The sequence below is a fragment of the Pelobates fuscus genome, chromosome 1 (assembly GCF_036172605.1).
Source record: "Pelobates fuscus isolate aPelFus1 chromosome 1, aPelFus1.pri, whole genome shotgun sequence".
NCBI classification, from domain to species: Eukaryota; Metazoa; Chordata; class Amphibia; order Anura; family Pelobatidae; genus Pelobates; species Pelobates fuscus.
In genome coordinates, this window is record NC_086317.1 from 3676745 (window position 1) to 3701470 (window position 24726).

At 47.9% G+C, this 24726-nt stretch overlaps 1 protein-coding gene across 1 annotated transcript in view; it reads left to right on the plus strand.

Annotated features, from left to right (window-relative positions):
* Window positions 1–23393, plus strand: part of MAB21L3 (mab-21 like 3) — a 110814-nt gene extending 87421 nt beyond the window's left edge. Inside the window, exons 5-7 of the mRNA XM_063445852.1 lie at window positions 20337–20518; window positions 21016–21210; window positions 21404–23393. Coding sequence (XP_063301922.1) covers window positions 20337–20518; window positions 21016–21210; window positions 21404–21664 — 638 coding nt within the window. The 3' untranslated portion in view covers window positions 21665–23393. The remainder of the gene's footprint in view (window positions 1–20336; window positions 20519–21015; window positions 21211–21403) is intronic.
* Window positions 23394–24726: the final 1333 nt, after the last annotated feature.

A 24726-nucleotide genomic window follows, 5' to 3' on the forward strand; every position in this document is an offset into this window, starting at 1 on the left:
CAGCACCCACACACATACACAGCACCTATACAAATACACAGCACCAAAACACATACACAGCACCCACACACATACACAGCACCCACACACATACACAGCACCCACAGACATACACAGCACCCACAGACATACACAGCACACACACACATACACAGCACCCATAGACATACACAGCACCCACAGACATGCACAGCACCCACATACATACACAGCACCCACATACATACACAGCACCCACACACATACACAGCACCCACAGACATACACAGCACCCACAGACATACAGCACATACACAGCACCTATACAAATACACAGCACCAAAACACATACACAGCACCCACACACATACACAGCACCCACACACATACACAGCACCTACACACATACAGCACCTACACACATACAGCACCCACACACATACAGCACCCACATACATACACATCACCCACACACATACACAGCACCAACACACATACACAGCACCAACACACACAGCAGCCTCACAAACACAAAGCACTCTCACACTCATTACACAAACAGCACCCTCACAAACACAAACAGGACCCTAACAAACACGCACACAGCACACTACCAGTACCCTCACACACAAACAGCACCCTCACACACAGTACATTTACAGCACCCTCACAAGTGCACACACACACACACACACAAACAGCACCCTGACACACAGTACATTCACAGCACCCTCACAAGCACGCACACACAAACACCCTCACCCACATAGTACACTACCAGCACCCTCACACACACATCGCACTAACAGCACCCTCACACAGCACACACACAGCTTTGTGTGTGTGTGTGTGTATATATATATATATATATATATCTATATATACATACATATATAGATATATATATATATATATATATATATATATATATATACACACGCCGCGTGTGCTTGTGCTTTAGGGTGCACACCCTAATGCAATGGGCTGCGCACGCCTATGGTTCCACCCATGAGTTCGCTCACAGGGAGTGGAGTGTGTAGGGGATGTTTTATGTGTTACTGTAGAGGATCTAATGTGTGTGCTTATGGGATGTAGTGTATAGGGATACCAGTTTGTGTAGGTGATGCAGTGTGTTTGTGTGTAGTGGAAGCAGTGTGTTTTTGTGTAAGGGATAGAAAGCAGTGTGTGTTTGTGTATAAGGGATGCATCGTGTGAATCTGTGTTTGTATGCATAAGGGATGCAAAGTGTGTTTCTGTGTATGTAAGGGATGCAGTGTGTGTGTGTAAGAGATGCATTGTGTTTCTGTGTTTGTATGCATAAGGGATGCAAAGTGTGTTTCTGTGTATGTAAGGGATGCAGTGTGTGTGTGTGTAAGAGATGCATTGTGTTTCTGTGTGTGTGTAAGAGAAGCAGTGTGTTTCTGTGAATATGTGCAAAGGATGCATTGTCTTTACGTGTAAGGGTTGCAGTGTGTGTGTGTGTGTGTGTGTGTGTGTGTGTGTAATGGATGCATTGTGTGTTTCTCTGTGTGTAAGGGAAGCATGTTGTGTTTCTGTGTGTATATGGATGCATTGTGTGTGTGTGTGTGTGTGTGCATAGTGTGAAAGAGCTCCCTGTCCTGCCCCCTGTCCTATCTCCCTTCCATCCCTTAGAGATCTCCCCTGCCCCTTAGTGGTCTCTCCTCTCTCCCCCCCCCCCACTTCCCTTAGTGGTCTCCTTTTCTCCCCGACTTTCCATTAGTGATCTTTCGTCTCCCCCCACCCTCCCCTAGTGGTCTATCCTCCACCCCCCTCCCTTAGCGGTCTCTCCTCACCACCACCCGTCCCTCCCTTAGTGGTCTCTCCCTCCCCCACGTTCTCCTCAACCCCCCTCCCTGTAATCTCTTCTTCTCCCACCTGTAATCTTCTCTTCTTCTCCCCCCCTCCCTGTAATCTTCTTTTCTTCTCCCCCCTCCCTGTAATCTTCTCCCCTCCCCCCTGTAACTTTCTTTTCTTCTCCCCCTTCCCTCCCTGTAATCTCTTCTCCTCCCCCCCTAATCTTCTCTTCTCCCCCCACCCGGTAATCGTCTCTTCTTCTCCCCCCCTCCCTCCCTGTAATTTTCTCTACTCCCCTCTCCCTGTAATCTTCTCTTCTTATCCCCCCTCCCTCCAATCTTATTCACTCCCCCTCATTCCCTGTAATCTTCTCTTCTTCTCCCTCCAATCTTCTCCACTCCCCCCCTCCCTCCCTGTAATCTTCTCCCCCCATCTCTGTAATTTTCTTCACTCCCCCCTCCCTCCCTGTAATTTTCTTCACTCCCCCTCCCTCCCTGTAATATTCTCCCCCCCTCCCTGTAATATTCCCCCCACCCTCCCTGTAATATTCCCCCACCCTCCCTGTAATATTCCCCCACCCTCCCTGTAATATTCCCCCACCCTCCCTGTAATATTGTTCCCCCCACCCTCCCTGTAATATTGTTCCCCCCACCCTCCCTATAATATTCCCCCCTCCCTCCCTGTAATATTGTTCCCCCCTCCCTCCCTGTAATATTGTTCCCCACCCTCCCTGTAATATTGTTCCCCCCTCCCTCCCTGTAATCTTCTCCCCCCCTCCCCGAGAGTGTGCACTTCCTGTCAGTCCGGCCGGGTTGCGGACCAGAGAGGAGCTCAGCCACGCTACAGGGAAGGGGAGGTGAGGCAGTACGGCATCCGCCTGAGCGCTCTCTATAGAGCGCTCAGACAGCTGTGGCATTTAAAGGGACGGCGATGGGGGCGCAGGGCGCCCCCTCCTATATGGCGCCCTAGGCGGCTGCCTAGGTCGCCTTATAGTAAGCGCCGGCCCTGAGTGTATGGAACTATTTTCAGACACTCAACGGCCCGAAAACTGCTGAGACTTCCAGGATCACCTATGATCGTTCCAAGTCATCTGAAGGAGGCGGTGTTCGGTGAAACTGAACTCCCGAACAATGGGCACACGACTAGCTTTCTCACAAACAGTTATTTGTGATATTACGTTACATTTGAAGCTTCCGAAAGAGACCGGCCGCACAACCTGAAATCTATGGAACTATACTGGGCAAGATCCTCATGTGCGGTCGGTCAGAAATAAGACTTCCATAAAACTCCAGAACCCCTGAACCGATCTGGGTGATTTTTGTATATGTTGCTCATACAGATTGGGGCTATCAGGGAATATACTTTTTATGGGGTTTATGTGAGTTTTGGGGGTATTTTCGTGTTGTCTGTAAATTATTTTCTTTTTCGCTTGGAGATAATTGAGTTGATACAGTAATTATCTCCCAGGCAGAGGGGAGGGATTGTATGCTCTATGTGGGTGTGTCATACAGTATAAACCTGTTCTTATTGGTCTGTAATTTTATATTGTAGTTCCCCTACAACATAGAAACATAGAAACATAGAATGTGACGACAGATAAGAACCATTCGGTCCATCTAGTCTGCCCAGTTTTCTAAATACTTTCATTAGTCCCTGGCATTATCTTACAGTTAGGATAGCCTTACGCCTATCCCACGCATGCTTAAACTCCTTTACTGTGTTAACCTCTACCACTTCAGCTGGAAGGCTATTCCATGCATCCACTACCCTCTCAGTAAAGTAATACTTCCTGATATTATTTTTGTCCCTCTAATTTAAGACTATGTCCTCTTGTTGTGGTAGTTTTTCTTCTTTTAAATATAGTCTCCTCCTTTACTGTGTTGATTCCCTTTATGTATTTAAATGTTTCTATCATATCCCCCCTGTCTTGTCTTTCCTCCAAGCTATACATGTTAAGATCCTTTAACCTTTCCTGGTAAGTTTTATCCTGCAATCCATGAACCAGTTTAGTAGCCCTTCTTTGAACTCTCTCTAAGGTATCAATATCCTTCTGAAGATAGGGTCTCCAGTACTGTGTACAATACTCCAAGTGAGGTCTCACCAGTGTTATGTACAATGGCATGAGCACTTCCCTCTTTCTACTGCTAATACCTCTCCCTATGCAACCAAGCATTCTGCTAGCATTTCCTGCTGCTCTATTACATTGTCTGCCTACCTTTAAGTCCTCAGAAATAATCACCCCTAAATCCCTTTCCTCAGATGTTGAGGTTAGGACTCTATCAAATATTCTGTACTCTGCCCTTGGGTTTTTACGTCCAAGATGCATTATCTTGCACTTATCCACATTAAATGTCAGTTGCCACAACTCTGACCATTTTTCTAGTTTACCTAAATCATTTGCCATTTGGCTTATCCCTCCTGGAACATCAACCCTGTTACATATCTTAGTATCATCCGCAAAAAGACACACATTACCATCAAGACCTTCTGCAATATCACTAATAAAAATATTAAAGAGAATGGGTCCAAGTACAGATCCCTGAGGTACTCCACTGGTGACAAGCCCAAGCTTCGAATATACTCCATTGACTACAACCCTCTGTTGCCTGTCACTCAGCCACTGCCTTACCCATTCAACAATATTGGAATCCAAACTCAAAGATTGTAGTTTATTGATAAGCCTTCTATGTGCAACAGTGTCAAAAGCCTTACTGAAATCGAGGTAAGCAATGTCCATGTGGGAGTGCCCCTTGCATGGGGAATTGCCTAGAAGGCCAGTGTGGCTACCATTAAACAAGTTCACTTAACCCTCAACACGCAGCCTCGTCTCGCGATTATATGGAACCGCTAGACTGCTATAACCACTAGCTCTTATAAGAGCTCTACAGCTATATTGGATTCTTGGTCTGTTGGGATTTCAACTGGAGAATACTGCAGCGCTACTCAGGCTAGGGGAAAAGGACATCTATGGCGGTAGATACCCCTTCTCACTCGGGGTGACCGTCACACACCTCTGTTATTGGATGACACAGATCACCTGACCACGGCAAATTGACTTGGCGCGATCATTTAAATGGACTCTCGGACCTGGAAGCTATTACAGCCAACTGAAGAAGCTTTTACAGCAAAATGCGTTTTGGCGCACTAGGATTGGACTGCAAAAGATTGGATAAGTGCTTGAAATTTTTTAAATTTTTCTTTCTAATTTTTTTAAATAAATATCGAATTATAGCACCTTTTGGCAGTCTGTCCTGTTCCAGATTGGGGAGTGTCATTCCACAAACTTACACTAGGCATTTCCCACCTGAGAGCCAAGGCATATGTGGGCTTTTGAAAAGGTGAGAGTCTCTTTGGATATTGTGATTTGGATCTGTGATTCATATAGATATATTGCACCATCTCTACCTGTTTGTTTTCCTTAAGATCGATACTCGTCCAAAGGTGGGGTGCTGCCTATAAGAGCACATCTGCACTATTATAGAGCCTTATCCTCAGGCTCTGAATATTTAAAGTGTATCTACTTACTTCATTTGCATACCTGCACTTTTTAGTACCATCTGCACTAGTATTGTGTTATTTTTCTCTTTTCATGTCACCCCGCATCAAGACCTGTATATTCTTGTAGTAAGGGGTAAGTGATTTTACGATTGTCTACCATCTAGCGCTCCACTCACTGATTACAAGTTCATATCTTGTTAATCATTTTTGGTCTTAAGAAAAGTGGTATCGGTCGGTCAGTGCTCCGGAATTCCTATATGAATTTACAGGAACGGATACCCTGGCTCGTGGGTAGCGAATTGTTGCCTCGTTCGGGGGTGTCTTTTTTACCAAGCAGTGCTCTCCTGGCTTGTCGGGACAAACAACAGGCGGCAGTACAAAGTTACTGAGGTATTGGAGTTCCAGACACTCAACGACATAGTACCACTGCCTGCGTTCAGGAGACAAAATGGCCGAACATTTTCCAGGACACGTGTTTTCTGCTACACGAACAGCGGCCACCCAGAGAGAGCACTTAAGTTTGTGGTTTGTTTTGAAGTTAACGAGCCAGAGGGGATATCGAACCAAAGGGAAAACAACTTGAACTTGGGAAAACTAAAGATGATTTTAAGACAATGTCACATGGGCAGATTGAGAAAGAGCTGTTAGCCATTGTGTACGCTGCAACAAATCTCCACCAGTCAATGCAGTCTGACCACAAGCCTCTGGATAGGATTCTCACTAATACACTAATAAGGCACCCATGGGCGTCCACAGGAATATTTCCGGGTGGGGCATAATTGTAATGACATCCATGCTTGGCCCCTTTTGACAGTTTCATGAAAGGGAAAGGGGCATAGTCATTATCAGATAAAGCCAGGGTGAATAGCGTTTTCACAACTATGATGTCAGGAATACGTTTGTCTTCCTGACACTATAGTGTTCTTTTAACCCCTTAAGGACCAATCTTCTGGAATAAAAGGGAATCATGACGTGTCACACATGTCATGTGTCCTCAAGGGGTTAAGCAAATTAAAGGAAACATTTCTGGTCACCATAATAACTTCATCTAAATGAAAATGCTATGATGCAAGGAGACCCCTGGGCACTCTCTTTCCTTTAAGGGGTGAAACCACACTCAAGTGGTTTAACCCCAAAGGCTTCCTCCAGCTCCAGATCTTCAGGTCGCTCAGTGGTATTCAGCTTCTGAAACAGAGTGTCAGGAAGTGCAGATTGACATCAGGCATGGGTGCCGCTGATTGGCTAGAGTGGTCAGCTGACGCTGTAAGCCAATCGGTAGTTCCCGATTCATAAATGTTATATTCTTATGAATGGGGAGATACTGATTGGCTTAGAGAGCCAGCTGACCGCTCTAGACAATCAGCGGCACCCCTACCCAGCAGCCCTCTGTGTTTCCTGACACTCAGTAAATAAAAGTGAACACATTAACACTGATATTTTTGTTTTTACCTGGGGAGATGAGAAGGTCCAAAGTGTCCCTGCCAGACCCAGGTACCAAAGCCTTATGATGTGGTGTACAGAATGAAGTGGAATGATCACTTCATTCGTCCTTCCTGTCAGGGTACCTGTGGTCTCTACCTCCGAAAGAGGTAGAGACTTAGCTGTTCCTCCATCCAGACGGTCTGATGGCTCCCTTCCCCGCGGTCTATCCGGTCATGCTAGGCCGGCCGCGAGGGAGTGACTGCCTTTTACAGCATCTAGGCAGGAAGTAGTCATCAGGACACTCCCCCAGAACAACCTGTCAGTCAATGGCTGCAGGACCAATCAGGACGCCTTGGGGGCGTGGTTACTGCTCTGAACAGGGTATTTAACAGAGCTTCTTTCATTAGCTCATTGCCCTGTCGTGGTTCTAGCTTGTTCTAGTCACTCAGTGCTTGTGTATTCTATTATCCCTTTTGGTTTTGACCCGGCTTGTTTACCTTACTCTGCTTATCTCTGTTACCCTTGATTCGGCTTGTCTCTCGCTTACCTGTCTTCTGTTACCCTCGACCTCGGCTTGTCTTTGACCATTCTATACTGTACTACTTACGTTAGTCCGGCCATTCTAAGGTCCGGTATACGTATCTGGCTACTGTTTGTACTCTGCGTGTTGGATCCCTGTCCCGATCCTGACATTACGACAGGGCCAATGGATCCTGCAAGTACAAACAGTCAGCTGGCTGCTCCTGATCCTAGGTTTGAAGCCATGGATCACAGAATGGATCAGATGGCGCTTGCGCTACAGGCTCTATTAGCTTGTGCCAATAAACCACCAGAGGAGATACGTAATACCCCTGTTTCTCCTGTCGGTTCAGGTCTAGAGGTAGCCACAGTGGGTGCTTCTTCTCACATTACCCCCCCAGTACGCTATGGTGGGGCTCCTGAGAAGTGTCGTGGTTTTTTAAACCAAATTAGTATCCACTTTGAATTGCAACCTCGCTCTTATCCTACAGATAGGGCAAAAGTAGGATTTATTATCACCCTACTCATTGAGAAAGCTCTGAGATGGGCCAACCCACTATGGGAGAACGATAATCCATTAGTTTATAACTATAACGCATTTGTAGCTGCTTTTAGAAGAACATTTGACCCTCCAGGTAGAAAGGTTAATGCAGCCAGATTACTGTTGCGCCTGAGACAGGAGAACCGAACACTGGTGGATTATGCACTAGAGTTCAGGTCTCTGGCGGCAGAAATCAAGTGGAATGAGCAGGCGTATATGGATGTATTTTTGAATGGCCTATCTGATGTAATCCTTGATGAGGTTGCTACCAGAGAACTCCCTGAGAATTTAGAGGATTTAATTTCGTTCATCTCTCGTATAGATGAACGTCTAAGAGAGAGACAGAACACTCGAGAGGGGAACCAGAGACCTTCTTTTAGGTTAGCTCCCGCTGTTCCAAGTCCTGACTCCACGATATCTTTGCTTACTGAACCTATGCAGAAAGGGTATACCCGCCTCTCTGAGGAGGAAAGACAGCACAGGAGAAGAGAGGGTTTGTGTATGTATTGTCGAGCCAAGGGTCATTTACTCTCGAACTGTTCTAACCGCCCGGGAAACGCTCGCACCTAAGTCTCTCTAGAGGACAGGCCTTGGGTGTTTCTATTTTGTCCTCTACTCCTGATTATAAAGATCACAGGCTTCTGCTACCAGTTTCCTTAACTTGGGGGAAGGAAGTAGTAAGGGCTATGGCATTGATAGATTCCGGTGCTGCTGAGAATTTTATCGACCAAGCCTTTGCTAGTAAGAACAATTTCCCATCCCAGCTAAGGGAGACACCTTTGGCCGTTGAGGCCATAGATGGTAGACCACTACTAGACCCTGTTATCTTTCGTGAGACCATACCCATTAATTTAAATGTGGGTATCCTACACGTGGAGAATTTATCTATTCTGCTCATTTCGTCTCCTTCCGTTCCCATAGTTCTGGGGTACCCATGGTTGAAAAAACATAACCCTATTATCGATTGGGAGTTAGGAGAGATACTCTCGTGGGGCCAGGGCTGCCAGGATCGGTGTTTGTGCAAGGTTTCTCCATTAGCTAATATTAACATACCGGAGAATCCTACTCAGTCCACAGAAAGACAAATACCAGACCTTTACCTAGACTTAAGGGCAGTGTTTGACAAGAAGAATGCCGATTCTTTGCCTCCACACAGGTCATTTGACTGTAAGATTAAGCTTCTACCCGGCACTATGCCTCCGAGGGGCCATGTATATCCTTTGTCTGTTCAGGAAAACTCGGTTCTAGAGGAGTATATTCGGGAGAATTTAGAAAAGGGATTCATCAGGAGGTCTTCTTCTCCGGCCGGGGCTGGGTTCTTTTTCATTAAGAAGAAGGATGGCACGCTGAGACCTTGTATCGATTACCGAGGCTTGAATAAAATAACTGTCAGAAATGCCTATCCTATCCCACTGATTACCGAGTTATTTGATCGTCTTAAGGGCTCCAAAATCTTCACCAAGTTAGATCTCAGAGGGGCTTACAATTTGGTGAGAATCCAGCAAGGTCACGAGTGGATGACGGCATTCAATACCCGGTATGGCCATTACGAATACACTGTTATGCCATTTGGACTATGCAATGCTCCTGCAGTATTTCAAGATTTGATTAATGAGGTACTTAGGGAGTTTCAGCATGATTGTGTTATTGCTTACCTGGACGACATACTAATACACTCTAAGGAGATTGAGACTCACCATAGACAGGTCAGAAAGGTATTACACAAGCTGCTGCAACATGGTCTATATTGCAAATTGGAGAAGTGCAGTTTTGATCAGTCTCAGGTAGACTTTCTTGGATACGTGATTTCTGGGGAGGGTTTTAAAATGGATCCTGTAAAACTTCAATCTATTTTAGACTGGCCCTTGCCCAAAGGACTCAAGGCTATCCAAAGGTTTATTGGTTTTTCCAACTACTATAGGCGCTTCATTAAAGGATACTCCTCTATCATTGCGCCTATTACCAATATGACCAAACAAGGGGCTGATACTAAGTTCTGGTCTAAGGAAGCTCTGGGTGCTTTCAAGACTCTCAAGGAACTTTTTGCCTCGGCTCCCATTCTAGTCCATCCTGATACGACTCTGCCTTTCTTGCTCGAGGTCGATGCCTCTGAGACAGCAGTTGGGGCTGTTCTGTCTCAAAGGTTAGGGGTGGATAAACCGTTACACCCTTGTGGTTTCTTCTCTAAGAAATTTTCTGGGCCTGAGAGCAGATATGACATCGGGGAAAGGGAACTGTTAGCAGTCATTAAAGCCTTAAAGGAGTGGAGACATTTGTTGGAGGGGACCCTACACCCTATTACGATTTTGACGGACCACAAAAACTTGTCCTATATTGGGGAGGCTAAGCGCTTATCCTCTAGACAAGCTCGTTGGTCCTTATTCCTGACTCACTTCAATTATGTACTGACTTACAGACCTGGTTCTAAAAACTCTAAAGCCGATGCATTATCTCGCCAATATGAACCTTCTACTGTACCTGAACCAGTTCTTTCTTCTATAGTTCCGAAATGCAATATCATTGCTAATACGAGTCTCAGGATTCATTCTCCATTACTGGCCGAGATCATTAAGTTGCAACATCTAGCACCTAAACAGACTCCTGCGGGCCGTCATTTCGTTCCTCCTGCTCTTCAACTGGAACTTTTACAGTGTTTACATAATAGCAAGATGGCGGGACATCCTGGTATCCGCAAAACTTACGCGTTGATCTCTAAGGACTTCTGGTGGCCTGCTTTACGGAGGGACATTGAGGAGTTCATCGCTGCATGTGAAGTTTGTACTAAAACCAAACAACCCCATACGCTTCCATGTGGATTCCTGCAACCCTTGGAGGTTCCAGAAAAACCATGGTCCTGTTTGGCCATGGACTTTATTGTCGATCTACCTATCTCTAAAAGACAGACTGTTATCCTCACCGTGGTTGACAGGTTTACTAAGATGGCACACTTCATTCCCCTGCCTAAACTCCCGTCTTCTCCCGAATTGGCAGAGATATTCGCTAAGGAGATTTTTCGCCTACATGGGATACCCTCTCAAATTGTATCGGACAGAGGCTCCCAATTTGTTTCCCGCTTTTGGAGGTCCTTCTGCTCTCAACTTGGTATTAAATTAAACTTTTCTTCTGCCTATCATCCTCAGTCTAACGGAGCTGCTGAACGTACCAACCAGAAAATTGAACAATATTTACGATGCTTTGTTTCTGAACACCAGGATGATTGGGTCGGTTTGATTCCTTGGGCGGAGTTTGCACACAACAATCTCGTTTGCGATTCTACTCATTCAAGCCCCTTCTTCATGAATTATGGTTTTCATCCGTCTATTCTTCCTTCGGATTCCCCTTCCCAGGGGGTGCCGTCGGTTGATGTTCATGTTGCCAATTTGAGGAAGTTGTGGGATCAGACTCGACAAATCCTTGTGCACAACTCTATGTTGGTCAAGAAACACGCTGATAAACGTAGAAGGGCGGCTCCGGTCTTTGTTCCAGGTGATAGGGTATGGCTGAGCACGAGGAACATCCGTTTAAAAGTGCCCTCCATGAAGTTCGCTCCTCGTTATATTGGACCCTACAGGGTGCTGACCCGTATCAATCCAGTTGCGTATCGTTTAGCTCTTCCTAATACCTTACGCATCCCGAACTCGTTTCACGTTTCATTGCTGAAACCACTCATATGTAACAGATTTTCCTCCACAATAGCCCCTCCTCGCCCCGTTCAGGTGGAGGGTCAGGAGGAGTATGAGGTTAACTCTATTATTGATTCTCGAATCTCCCGGGGGAGAGTACAATATCTGGTTGATTGGAAGGGATATGGTCCTGAGGAGAGGAGTTGGGTACCTCAGGAGGATGTTCATGCTCCCCGTCTCCGCAGGGCGTATCACTCTCGCTTCCCATCTCGTCCCGGTTCATTCCGCCCGGTGGGCGTATCTGAGAGGGGGGGTACTGTCAGGGTACCTGTGGTCTCTACCTCCGAAAGAGGTAGAGACTTAGCTGTTCCTCCATCCAGACGGTCTGATGGCTCCCTTCCCCGCGGTCTATCCGGTCATGCTAGGCCGGCCGCGAGGGAGTGACTGCCTTTTACAGCATCTAGGCAGGAAGTAGTCATCAGGACACTCCCCCAGAACAACCTGTCAGTCAATGGCTGCAGGACCAATCAGGACGCCTTGGGGGCGTGGTTACTGCTCTGAACAGGGTATTTAACAGAGCTTCTTTCATTAGCTCATTGCCCTGTCGTGGTTCTAGCTTGTTCTAGTCACTCAGTGCTTGTGTATTCTATTATCCCTTTTGGTTTTGACCCGGCTTGTTTACCTTACTCTGCTTATCTCTGTTACCCTTGATTCGGCTTGTCTCTCGCTTACCTGTCTTCTGTTACCCTTGACCTCGGCTTGTCTTTGACCATTCTATACTGTACTACTTACGTTAGTCCGGCCATTCTAAGGTCCGGTATACGTATCTGGCTACTGTTTGTACTCTGCGTGTTGGATCCCTGTCCCGATCCTGACACTTCCTGCTCCAATCTCATTTTCTTCTCCTTCATTTGACACAGTCTTCTTTTTTTTCTGACACGGTCTTCTCTCCTCCTTGGCTCCTTCTGCTCCTTTACCTTTCTGCTTATTTTGCGCCGTTCTGCTCCTTTCTCTTTGTGATCCCTTTCTGCTCCTTGCAGACCCGTTCTGTTCCTTTCTGCTCCTTGCAGATCCTTCCTTCTCCTTGCTGACTCTTCCTGCTCCTTGTTGACCCTTCCTGCTCCTCGCAGATCCTTTCTGCTCCTTGCTGCCTCTTCCAACTCCTTGCTGACCCCCCATTCTGCTCCTTGCAGCCCCTTCCTGCTCCTTGTTGCGCCCTCCTGCTTCTTGCAGACCCTTCCTGCCCCTTGCTGCTAATTTATGTTCCTTTTCCTACTTTACCTTTGTGCTCTTTCTAGATCATTGTTGACCCTATATACTCCTTGATTTCCCTTCCTGCTCATTTCTGTTCCTTCTCCTTTCTGCTCCTTCTCCAATTTACCTATGTACCTTTGTTCATTCTCCTTTCTGCTCCTTCTGATTCTTTATGCTCCTTTACCTTTGTGCTCCTCCTGTTCCTTCCTGCTCCTTGCTGCCCCCTTTCTGCTCCTTCTCCTAATTTATCTTTGTGCTCTTTCTGATTCTTTCTGCTCCTTTACCTTTGTGCTCCCTCTGTCCCTTCCTGCTCCTGCTGCCCCTTTCTGCTCCTTGCAGACGCTTCCTGCTCCTTCTCCTACATTACCTTCCTGCTCCTTCTTCACCTTCCAGCTCATTGCTGTCCCTTTCTGCTCCTTCTCCTACTTTACCTTTGTGCTCCTTCTGATACTTTCTGCTATTTTACGTTTGTGCTCCTTGCTGACTAGTTTTGCTCCTTGCAGACCCTTCCTACTCATTGCTGACCCATCCTGCTCCTTGCTTTCCCTTCCTACTCCTTGCTGACCCCTCCTGCTCCTTGATGAACCTTCCTGCTCCTTGTTGACCCTTCCTGCTACTTGTTGACCCTTCCTGCTCCTTGTTGACCCTTCCTGCTCCTTGTTGACCCTTCCTGCTCCTTCTACTTTACCCTCCTGCTCCTTGCAAACCCTTCCTACCCCTTCCTGCTTCTTGCTGCTCCTTCCTGCTCCTTGCTGACCCTTTCTGCTCCTTCTCCTACTTTATCTTTGTGCTCTTTCTGATTCTTTCTGCTCCTTTACCTTTGTGCTCCCTCTGTCCCTTCCTGCTCCTGCTGCCCCTTTCTGCTCCTTGCAGACGCTTCCTGCTCCTTCTCCTACATTACCTTCCTGCTCCTTCTTCACCTTCCAGCTCATTGCTGTCCCTTTCTGCTCCTTCTCCTACTTTACCTTTGTGCTCCTTCTGATACTTTCTGCTATTTTACGTTTGTGCTCCTTGCTGACTAGTTTTGCTCCTTGCAGACCCTTCCTACTCATTGCTGACCCATCCTGCTCCTTGCTTTCCCTTCCTACTCCTTGCTGACCCCTCCTGCTCCTTGATGAACCTTCCTGCTCCTTGTTGACCCTTCCTGCTACTTGTTGACCCTTCCTGCTCCTTGTTGACCCTTCCTGCTCCTTGTTGACCCTTCCTGCTCCTTGTTGACCCTTCTTGCTCCTTCTACTTTACCCTCCTGCTCCTTGCAAACCCTTCCTACCCCTTCCTGCTTCTTGCTGCTCCTTCCTGCTCCTTGCTGACCCCTCCTGCCCCTTGCAGGACCTTTCTGCTCATCTCTGCACCTTCTACTTTAACTTCCAGTAGACTGTCTCCCCCCCATACCTCACTTACCTGATCTGTTGGCTGACCCCCAATCCCTCACTTACCTGATCTGTAGGCTGCCCCCCATGCCTCACTTCCCTGATCTGTAGGCTGCCCCCCATGCCTCACTTCCCTGATCTGTAGGCTGCCCCCCATCCCTCACTTACCTGATCTGTAGGCTGCCCCCCATCCCTCACTTACCTGATCTGTTGGCTGACCCCCAATCCCTCACTTACCTGATCTGTAGACTGCCCCCCATGCCTCACTTCCCTGATCTGTAGGCTGCCCCCACCCCTCACTTACCTGATCTGTAGGCTGCCCCCCATCCCTCACTTACCTGATCTGTAGGCTGCCCCCCATCCCTCACTTACCTGATTTGTTGGCAGCCCCCCGTGCCTCACTTACCTGATCTGTAGGCTGCCCCCCATGCCTCACTTACCCGATCTGTAGGCTGCCCCCCATGTCTCACTTACCTGATCTGTAGGCTACCCCCCTATGCCTCACTTACCTGATCTGTAGGCTGCCCCCATGTCTCACTTACCTGATCTGTAGGCTGCCCCCCATGTCTCACTTACCTGATCTGTAGGCTGCCCCCATGTCTCACTTACCTGATCTGTAGGCTGCCCCCCATGTCTCACTTACCTGATCTGTAGGCTGCCCCCCATCCCTCACTTGATCTGTAGGCTGCCCCCCATCCCTCACTTACCTGATCTGTATTCTGCCCCCATCCCTCACTTACCTGATCTGTTGGCCGCCCCATCCCTCACTTACCTGATCTGTAGGCTGCCCCCCATCCCTCACTTACCCGATCTGTAGGCTGCCCCCATGTCTCACTTACCTTATCTGTAGGCTGCCCCCCATGTCTCACTTACCTGATCTGTAGGCTGCCCCCCTATCCCTCACTTACCTGATCTGTAGGCTGCCTCCATCCCTCACTTACCTGATCTGTTGGCTGCCCCCCATGCCTCACTTACCTGATCTGTTGGCTGCCGCCCGTGCCTCACTTACCTGATCTGTAGGCTGCCCCCCATGTCTCACTTACCTGATCTGTAGGCTGCCCCCCATGTCTCACTTACCTGATCTGTTGGCTGCCCCCATGCCTCACTTACCTGATCTGTAGGCTGCCCCCCATGCCTCACTTACCTGATCTGTAGGCTGCCCCCCATCCCTCACTTACCCCCCGTGCCTCACTTACCTGATCTGTAGGCTGCCCCCCATCCCTCACTTACCTGAGCTGTTGGCTGCCCCCCATCCCTCAATTACATGATCTGTAGGCTGCCCCCCATCCCTCACTTACCTGATCTGTAGGCTGCCCCCTCACTTACCTGATTTGTAGGCTGCCCCCCATCCCTCACTTACCTGATCTGTAGGCTGCCCCCCCATCCCTCACTTACCTGATCTGTAGGCTGTCCCCCATCCCTCACTTATCTGATCTGTAGGCTGCCCCCCCATCCCTCACTTACCTGATCTGTAGGCTGCCCCCCCATCCCTCACTTACCTGATCTGTAGGCTGCCCCCCCATCCCTCACTTACCTGATCTGTAGGCTGCCCCCATCCCTCACTTACCTGATCTGTTGGCTGACCCCCAATCCCTCACTTACCTGATCTGTAGGCTGCCCCCCATGCCTCACTTCCCTGATCTGTAGGCTGCCCCCCATGCCTCACTTCCCTGATCTGTAGGCTGCCCCCCATCCCTCACTTACCTGATCTGTAGGCTGCCCCCCATCCCTCACTTACCTGATCTGTTGGCTGACCCCCAATCCCTCACTTACCTGATCTGTAGACTGCCCCCCATGCCTCACTTCCCTGATCTGTAGGCTGCCCCCACCCCTCACTTACCTGATCTGTAGGCTGCCCCCCATCCCTCACTTACCTGATCTGTAGGCTGCCCCCCATCCCTCACTTACCTGATTTGTTGGCAGCCCCCCGTGCCTCACTTACCTGATCTGTAGGCTGCCCCCCATGCCTCACTTACCCGATCTGTAGGCTGCCCCCCATGTCTCACTTACCTGATCTGTAGGCTACCCCCCTATGCCTCACTTACCTGATCTGTAGGCTGCCCCCATGTCTCACTTACCTGATCTGTAGGCTGCCCCCCATGTCTCACTTACCTGATCTGTAGGCTGCCCCCATGTCTCACTTACCTGATCTTTAGGCTGCCCCCCATCCCTCACTTACCTGATCTGTAGGCTGCCCCCCATCCCTCACTTGATCTGTAGGCTGCCCCCCATCCCTCACTTACCTGATCTGTATTCTGCCCCCATCCCTCACTTACCTGATCTGTTGGCTGCCCCATCCCTCACTTACCTGATCTGTAGGCTGCCCCCCATCCCTCACTTACCCGATCTGTAGACTGCCCCCATGTCTCACTTACCTTATCTGTAGGCTGCCCCCCATGTCTCACTTACCTGATCTGTAGGCTGCCCCCCTATCCCTCACTTACCTGATCTGTAGGCTGCCTCCATCCCTCACTTACCTGATCTGTTGGCTGCCCCCCGTGCCTCACTTACCTGATCTGTTGGCTGCCGCCCGTGCCTCACTTACCTGATCTGTAGGCTGCCCCCCATGCCTCACCCGATCTGTAGGCTGCCCCCCATGTCTCACTTACCTGATCTGTAGGCTGCCCCCCATGTCTCACTTACCTGATCTGTTGGCTGCCCCCATGCCTCACTTACCTGATCTGTAGGCTGCCCCCCATGCCTCACTTACCTGATCTGTAGGCTGCCCCCCGTGCCTCACTTACCTGATCTGTTGGCTGCCGCCCGTGCCTCACTTACCTGATCTGTAGGCTGCCCCCCATGCCTCACCCGATCTGTAGGCTGCCCCCCATGTCTCACTTACCTGATCTGTAGGCTGCCCCCCATGTCTCACTTACCTGATCTGTTGGCTGCCCCCATGCCTCACTTACCTGATCTGTAGGCTGCCCCCCATGCCTCACTTACCTGATCTGTAGGCTGCCCCCCATCCCTCACTTACCCCCCGTGCCTCACTTACCTGATCTGTAGGCTGCCCCCCTATCCCTCACTTACCTGATCTGTAGGCTGCCTCCATCCCTCACTTACCTGATCTGTTGGCTGCCCCCCGTGCCTCACTTACCTGATCTGTAGGCTGCCCCCCTATCCCTCACTTACCTGATCTGTAGGCTGCCTCCATCCCTCACTTACCTGATCTGTTGGCTGCCCCCCGTGCCTCACTTACCTGATCTGTTGGCTGCCGCCCGTGCCTCACTTACCTGATCTGTAGGCTGCCCCCCATGCCTCACCCGATCTGTAGGCTGCCCCCCATGTCTCACTTACCTGATCTGTAGGCTGCCCCCCATGTCTCACTTACCTGATCTGTTGGCTGCCCCCATGCCTCACTTACCTGATCTGTAGGCTGCCTCCATCCCTCACTTACCTGATCTGTTGGCTGCCCCCCGTGCCTCACTTACCTGATCTGTTGGCTGCCGCCCGTGCCTCACTTACCTGATCTGTAGGCTGCCCCCCATGCCTCACCCGATCTGTAGGCTGCCCCCCATGTCTCACTTACCTGATCTGTAGGCTGCCCCCCATGTCTCACTTACCCCCCGTGCCTCACTTACCTGATCTGTAGGCTGCCCCCCATCCCTCACTTACCTGAGCTGTTGGCTGCCCCCCATCCCTCAATTACATGATCTGTAGGCTGCCCCCCATCCCTCACTTACCTGATCTGTAGGCTGCCCCCTCACTTACCTGATTTGTAGGCTGCCCCCCATCCCTCACTTACCTGATCTGTAGGCTGCCCCCCCATCCCTCACTTACCTGATCTGTAGGCTGTCCCCCATCCCTCACTTATCTGATCTGTAGGCTGCCCCCCCATCCCTCACTTACCTGATCTGTAGGCTGCCCCCCCATCCCTCACTTACCTGATCTGTAGGCTGCCCCCCCATCCCTCACTTACCTGATCTGTAGGCTGCCCCCCATCCCTCACTTACCTGATCTGTAGGCTGCCCCCCATCCCTCACTTACATGATCTGTAGGCTGCCCCCCATCCCTCACTTACCTGATCTGTAGGCTGCCCCCTCACTTACCTGATTTGTAGGCTGCCCCCCATCCCTCACTTACCTGATCTGTAGGCTGCCCCCCCATCCCTCACTTACCTGATCTGTAGGCTGCCCCCCCATCCCTCACTTACCTGATCTGTAGGCTGCCCCCCATCCCTCACTTACCTGATCTGTAGGCTGCCCCCCCATCCCTCACTTACCTGATCTGTAGGCTGCCCCCCCATCCCTCACTTACCTGATCTGTAGGCTGCCCCCCCATCCCTCACTTACCTGATCTGTAGGCTGCCCCCCATGTCTCACTTACCTGATCTGTAGGCTGCCCCCCCATCCCTCACTTACCTGATCTGTAGGCTGCCCCCCATCCCTCACTTACCTGATCTGTAGGCTGCCCCCCATCCCTCACTTATCTGATCTGTAGGCTGCCCCCCCATCCCTCACTTACCTGATCTGTAGGCTTCCCCCCATCCCTCACTTACCTGATCTGTAGGCTGCCCCCCCCTCACTTACCTGATCTGTAGGCTTCCCCCCATCCCTCACTTATCTGATCTGTAGGCTGCCCCCCATCCCTCACTTACCTGATCTGTAGGCTGCCCCCCCTCACTTACCTGATCTGTAGGCTGGCCCCCCATGCCTCACTTACCTGATCTGTAGGCTGGCCCCCCATGCCTCACTTACCTGATCTGTAGGCTGCCCCCCACTTACCTGATCTGTAGGCTGGCCCCCCTCACTTACCTGAGCTGTAGGCTGGCCCCCCTCACTTACCTGAGCTGTAGGCTGCCCCCCATCCCTCACTTACCTGAGCTGTAGGCTGCCCCCCATACCTCACTTACCTGAGCTGTAGGCTGCCCCCCCCATCTCTCACTTACCCGATCTGTAGGCTGCCCCCATCCCCCTCACTTACCTGATCTGTAGGCTGCCCCCATCCCCCTCACTTACCTGATCTGTAGGCTGTATCTGCATTCTGGGAGTTGCTGGCTGTATGTGCTGCTCCCCTGCGGATTCAGTCAGGAGAGAGAAGCAGGGATAAGCTGTAGCTTTCTATCCCTGTCTCTCTCCATACACAGCGCCACCTAGTGGCTGGCGCCTATTGCAGTGTATTCTCACACAAAAAATAGCAGCACAAGCTGAAAAATCCAGGGGGGGGGGGGGGGGGGGCATCAAGTCACCACCAAGACTGCAAAGAATGTTCCTATGACCATAATGATACAAAACTAGAGAGGATCTACATACATCTTTCTGATGCCCTTTCCAAGGCCGTACCGAATCTGCCAGGACAAGAACAAGACATGCAAGAGAAGAAAGGTTCACTTGTAATCGGTAGGCATCAGCCTCTATTTGGGGGCTTGAAGAATAGGCTCTCACAGCACAAGATATACACTTTACTGAAATGAAATTACTTTAATGTCACGTCTGGTCACAATAATAAATAGAAACTAAATCCAGATCCACAGCCCTCCTGGTAACTAAAGAACTTGTTGTATAGGAAGAATAGTCTTCTGCTCTTGGTGGAAAAGATGGTGGTGCCATCAAGGGATGCATGGAAGCTTTATGTAGGCTTTGATGATGATTGTGTTCTGGCCCAATTTGTACAAAGACATACATGGAGGAGACCTGTGAGATTTGCATCACTCACCAACCATCAAATTAAAAGTTTTATTCTCACACTTGTTCCTCACCCGCCTCAACAAAAACTGACCATGGAGCTCTTGGGGTGGAAAGATACTGTCCTTGTGTTAGTGGATAAATCTGCACAGTCAACAATTGGCCAGTTGAAAGTATTCTTAGCCTGACATGTCATCCCATTATATACTCTATCTGTGATCACATTCCTTTTCCAGTGCTGAGGTAAAGGTATGTACTAAAAGTTTTGTTTTAAAAGGTTAGGGAAATAGGTGTAGCTCTCATAGAGTGCTTCATGAGGGGCATAACACTCTAGTCACTGGACTGAAGTATTCCCTGGTAAATCTTTTAATGTGCCAGACCTTGTGGTCCTACAACTGCAATTAACGCCCCAGATCCTGAGGCACAAGCAACAATAATTGAATTGGGGTGCTGAGTTGCATGTGCCTTATTAAAACTAAATTAAATGTTTTTAAAATCTGTGTAAATAAAGTACATTGTTCTTATTATAAATTACATTTTAATTTATACAAATGGTTATCAGTAGGTCAGGAAGTCCTCTAAGTCCACCATTGTGAGTGTGTGAATGTTTTTCCTTGCCTTGGTGATTTTTTTACTGTATATATAAGGTTTTCCCCATTGGATGTGTCTAAGTGTCTTCTTTCTCCTGCAGATAAGGTGAGTGTGATGGACTGCTTTGGTCCCGCCACTAAAGTGCACATAGAGACCTCAATGCAGTCTGTGGAAGTAGAGTTGGTCCCAATGATAGAGATCCCTGGTTACTGGCCCAAGAAAGCTCGCTGGCCAAGGTTCCTAAAGCGGTGGCCTTCCAAGGACCGAGCTCAGTGTGTAAAGGTAAGGAGAGCCAACACAAAAAAACTAAACAGAATTCACCTCAATATAGGTAAAAACCACAAGAAATGTGCTGTCTATAAAACAAGACAGAGAACCAGTTGGGCTGATAAAGATGCACTGGTGTGAGGATACCTCTAAAAGCTGCCATGTGGTTGTTGATAAATCTCAGATTCTGGTGCTGTTGATTGGTTTGGATGCACAAATCACAGATTTTCCGAACACTTCTGAACCAATGTTACAGTATTTGCTGGACCAATAGAATCCTGACCTCATTTGGCTTTAGTGAATCTGCAAATTGCAATTTTGGTCAGAATTTTACAGTTTTCACTCGATTTTTTTCCATTTGGAAAAAATCTGGTGTTTAGTGAATAAACCTGAATATTTTTGAATTTTTAAATTTGCATTTTTGCTCTATAGTTTGTTTGTTCCCCATCTAGATGGTGACTTTCTTTTTAGCTCCTGACACCGTTAAACCTAGAATCTATTTTCCCTTTCAGTCCTTTGGTTTTGACCTATTGGCACGATCTAATTACCACTGGCAGCTGTCCTTCCTTCGAGCAGAGCGCCTCCTGCTGGAAACCATGGATGAGGATGGTGGCTGCCGCATGAAATGTCTGCGTGTTCTGCGCCAGATGAAGGAAGATATTTGGTGTCCAGGAAACCATCCTGTGATTACTTCACAACACTTACACGTGAGTTTCACCCTGAGCATGGTCACCGTTGGGGTGACAAACATTGTGTCCCATAGCTCCCTTCTCTCTATGTCACCCTGCAGTAGGAGGGATAGACTCCGTGTCACCCTGCAGTGGGAGAGACAGACTCGGTGTCCATGTGCCTTGTCTTTGCGTATCACAGATTGTTCTTTTGTTGTCTCCCTCTTTGCAGATGATTGTTCTCTGGGCCTGTGAGAAACATCCAACCACCAAGTCATGGCAAGATTTTGTAAAATGTTTTCTGCGTCTTGTTCGGCAGCTTCTGAAGTGCACAAGACAAAGATTCCTCCGCCATTACTTTGTCAGACGTGCCAATCTATTGAAATATGCAGATGCTACACAGATGGATGTACTGGCTACCAAACTGACCCAGTTCCTTCAATGTCCATCTATAGAGAGTTCTTTAAACAAAGGGAGCTCATCTGTCTGCTAACAGTGCTCAGCCCAGGATTTACTAAACTTTGGAACTGCACTTCGAAATATCTCTTCCTAATTGAGAAAAGACCACTAAGATATACCTCCAACCCTTGTTCGTAAAAGACAAGAAACTTAACTGTGCCCAGAGACTGTATCTCCACCTGCTATTCCTGATAGAGACCAGTCTGTACTCTGAGAAGTTACCTCCAACCGCTGCTCCTGATAGAGATGGAAAAATTCTGTTCTCTAAATTGTTCTCCACCCCTTGACTTGGTGGAGAGGAAGACAGTAGGTTATGAGACATTTCTCCATGGACCTGATAGAGAAGACACTGAATTATGAGATGTTTCCCCACAGCCATGGTCCTGATCGAGCAGACAATGAATTATGAGATGTTTCCCCACAGCCATGGTACTGATGGAGAAGACAATGAATTATGAGATGTTTCCCCACAGCCACGGTCCTGATCGAGCAGACAATGAATTATGAGATGTTTCCCCACAGCCATGGTACTGATGGAGAAGACAATGAATTATGAGATGTTTCCCCACAGCCACGGTCCTGATCGAGCAGACAATGAATTATGAGATGTTTCCCCACAGCCATGGTCCTGATAGAGAAGACAATGAATTATGAGATGTTTCCCCACAGCCATGGTCCTGATAGAGAAGACAATGCATTATGAGATGTTTCCCCACAGCCATGGTCCTGATCGAGCAGACAATGCATTATGAGATGTTTCCCCACAGCCATGGTCCTGATAGAGAAGAAAATGCATTATGAGATGTTTTCCCACAGCCATGGTCCTGATAGAGAAGCCAATGAACTATGAGATGTTTCCCCACAGCCATGGTCCTGATCGAGAAGACAATGCATTATGAGATGTTTCCCCACAGCCATGGTCCTGATAGAATAGACAATGAATTATGATATGTTTCCCCACAGCCATGGTCCTGATAGAATAGACAATGAATTATGAGCTGTTTCCCCACAGCCATGGTCCTGATAGAGAAGACAATGAACTATGAGATGTTTCCCCACAGCCATGGTCCTGATCGAGAAGACAATGCATTCTGAGATGTTTCCCCACAGCCATGGTCCTGATAGAATAGACAATGAATTATGAGCTGTTTCCCCACAGCCATGGTCCTGATAGAGAAGACAATGAACTATGAGATGTTTCGCCACAGCCATGGTCCTGATCGAGAAGAAAATGCATTCTGAGATGTTTCCCCACAGCCATGGTCCTGATAGAATAGACAATGAATTATGAGATGTTTCCCCACAGCCATGGTCCTGATAGAATAGACAATGAATTATGAGATGTTTCCCCACAGCCATGGTCCTGATAGAATAGACAATGAATTATGAGATGTTTCCCCACAGCCATGGTCCTGATAGAGAAGAAGACATTGTATCATGTATGCCCATAATGCACTGTCCACAGTCTTCTATAATTGAGTGGAGAACCCCTAGTCTCTCCCTATACTGTGCAATGCAGGAGATGCAGTGGGTTGTCACCAGGTGGCAGCACTGATTAATATATTGAGATTGCCTGTCCTCTATAATGCTATGATGCTTTAGACTCGCTCCTGCTGATAGCCAACTCAGAAACAATGTAACTGTATACTGTGTGATATATTATAATCCATGCCCTGATACTGTGTGATATATTATAATCCATGCCCTGATACTGTGTGATATATTATAATCCATGCCCTGATACTGTGTGATATATTATAATCCATGCCCTGGTACTGTGTGATATATCATAATCCATGCCCTGATACTGTGTGATATATTATAATCCATGCCCTGATACTGTGTGATATATTATAATCCATGCCCTGATACTGTGTGATATATTATAATCCATGCCCTGATACTGTGTGATATATTATAATCCATGCCCTGATACTGTGTGATATATTATAATCCATGCCCTGATACTGTGTGATATATTATAATCCATGCCCTGATACTGTGTGATATATTATAATCCATGCCCTGATACTGTGTGATGTATTATAATCCATGCCCTGATACTGTGTGATATATTATAATCCATGCCCTGATACTGTGTCTTCTGTATGTTGATGTGTTTATCAAATAAAAGTAATCATATAATGAAAACGTGCTTATTATGTAATTATTTATATAGTGCCACATATTCCGCAGCGCTGTGCAATTATAGAAAATGAATATTTAGGAGTGAAGAAGGCGCTGCTTACAATCGATGCGGATTTGAGGTAGGTGGATATGTGTCATTGATTACCTAATTACTTGCCCAGGGACACTTACCAGTGACAGTAGCAAAGTTTCAGAGGAGAAAAGAGAGAGAACTGGAGTAAGTTTTATATCTGGGGGTAATACTACAAGGCGTAACAATTAAAATATACATACACGGTATACCTACTGCACTTACTGTACCTCCCTCTACTGTAATGTAACCTGTAAAGTGCTGAGTACTCCTGTTAGTGCTATATAAATATAATATGCATACACTGTATACCTACTGCACTTACTGTACCTCCCTCTACTGTAATGTAACCTGTAAAGTGCTGAGTACTCCTGTTAGTGCTATATAAATATAATATACATACACGGTATACCTACTGCACTTACTGTACCTCCCTCTACTGTAATGTAACCTGTAAAGTGCTGAGTACACCTGTTAGCGCTATATAAATATAATATACATACACGGTATACCTACTGCACTTACTGTACCTCCCTCTACTGTAATGTAACCTGTAAAGTGCTGAGTACACCTGTTAGCGCTATATAAATAAAATATACATACACTGTATACCTGCTGCACTTACTGTACCTCCCTCTACTGTAATGTAACCTGTAAAGTGCTGAGTACACCTGTCAGCGCTATATAAATACACTATACATACACTGTATACCTACTGCACTTACTGTACCTCCCTCTACTGTAATGTAACCTGTAAAGTGCTGAGTACACCTGTTAGCGCTATATAAATATAATGTACATACACTGTATACCTACTGCACTTACTGTACCTCCCTCTACTGTAATGTAACCTGTAAAGTGCTGAGTACACCTGTTAG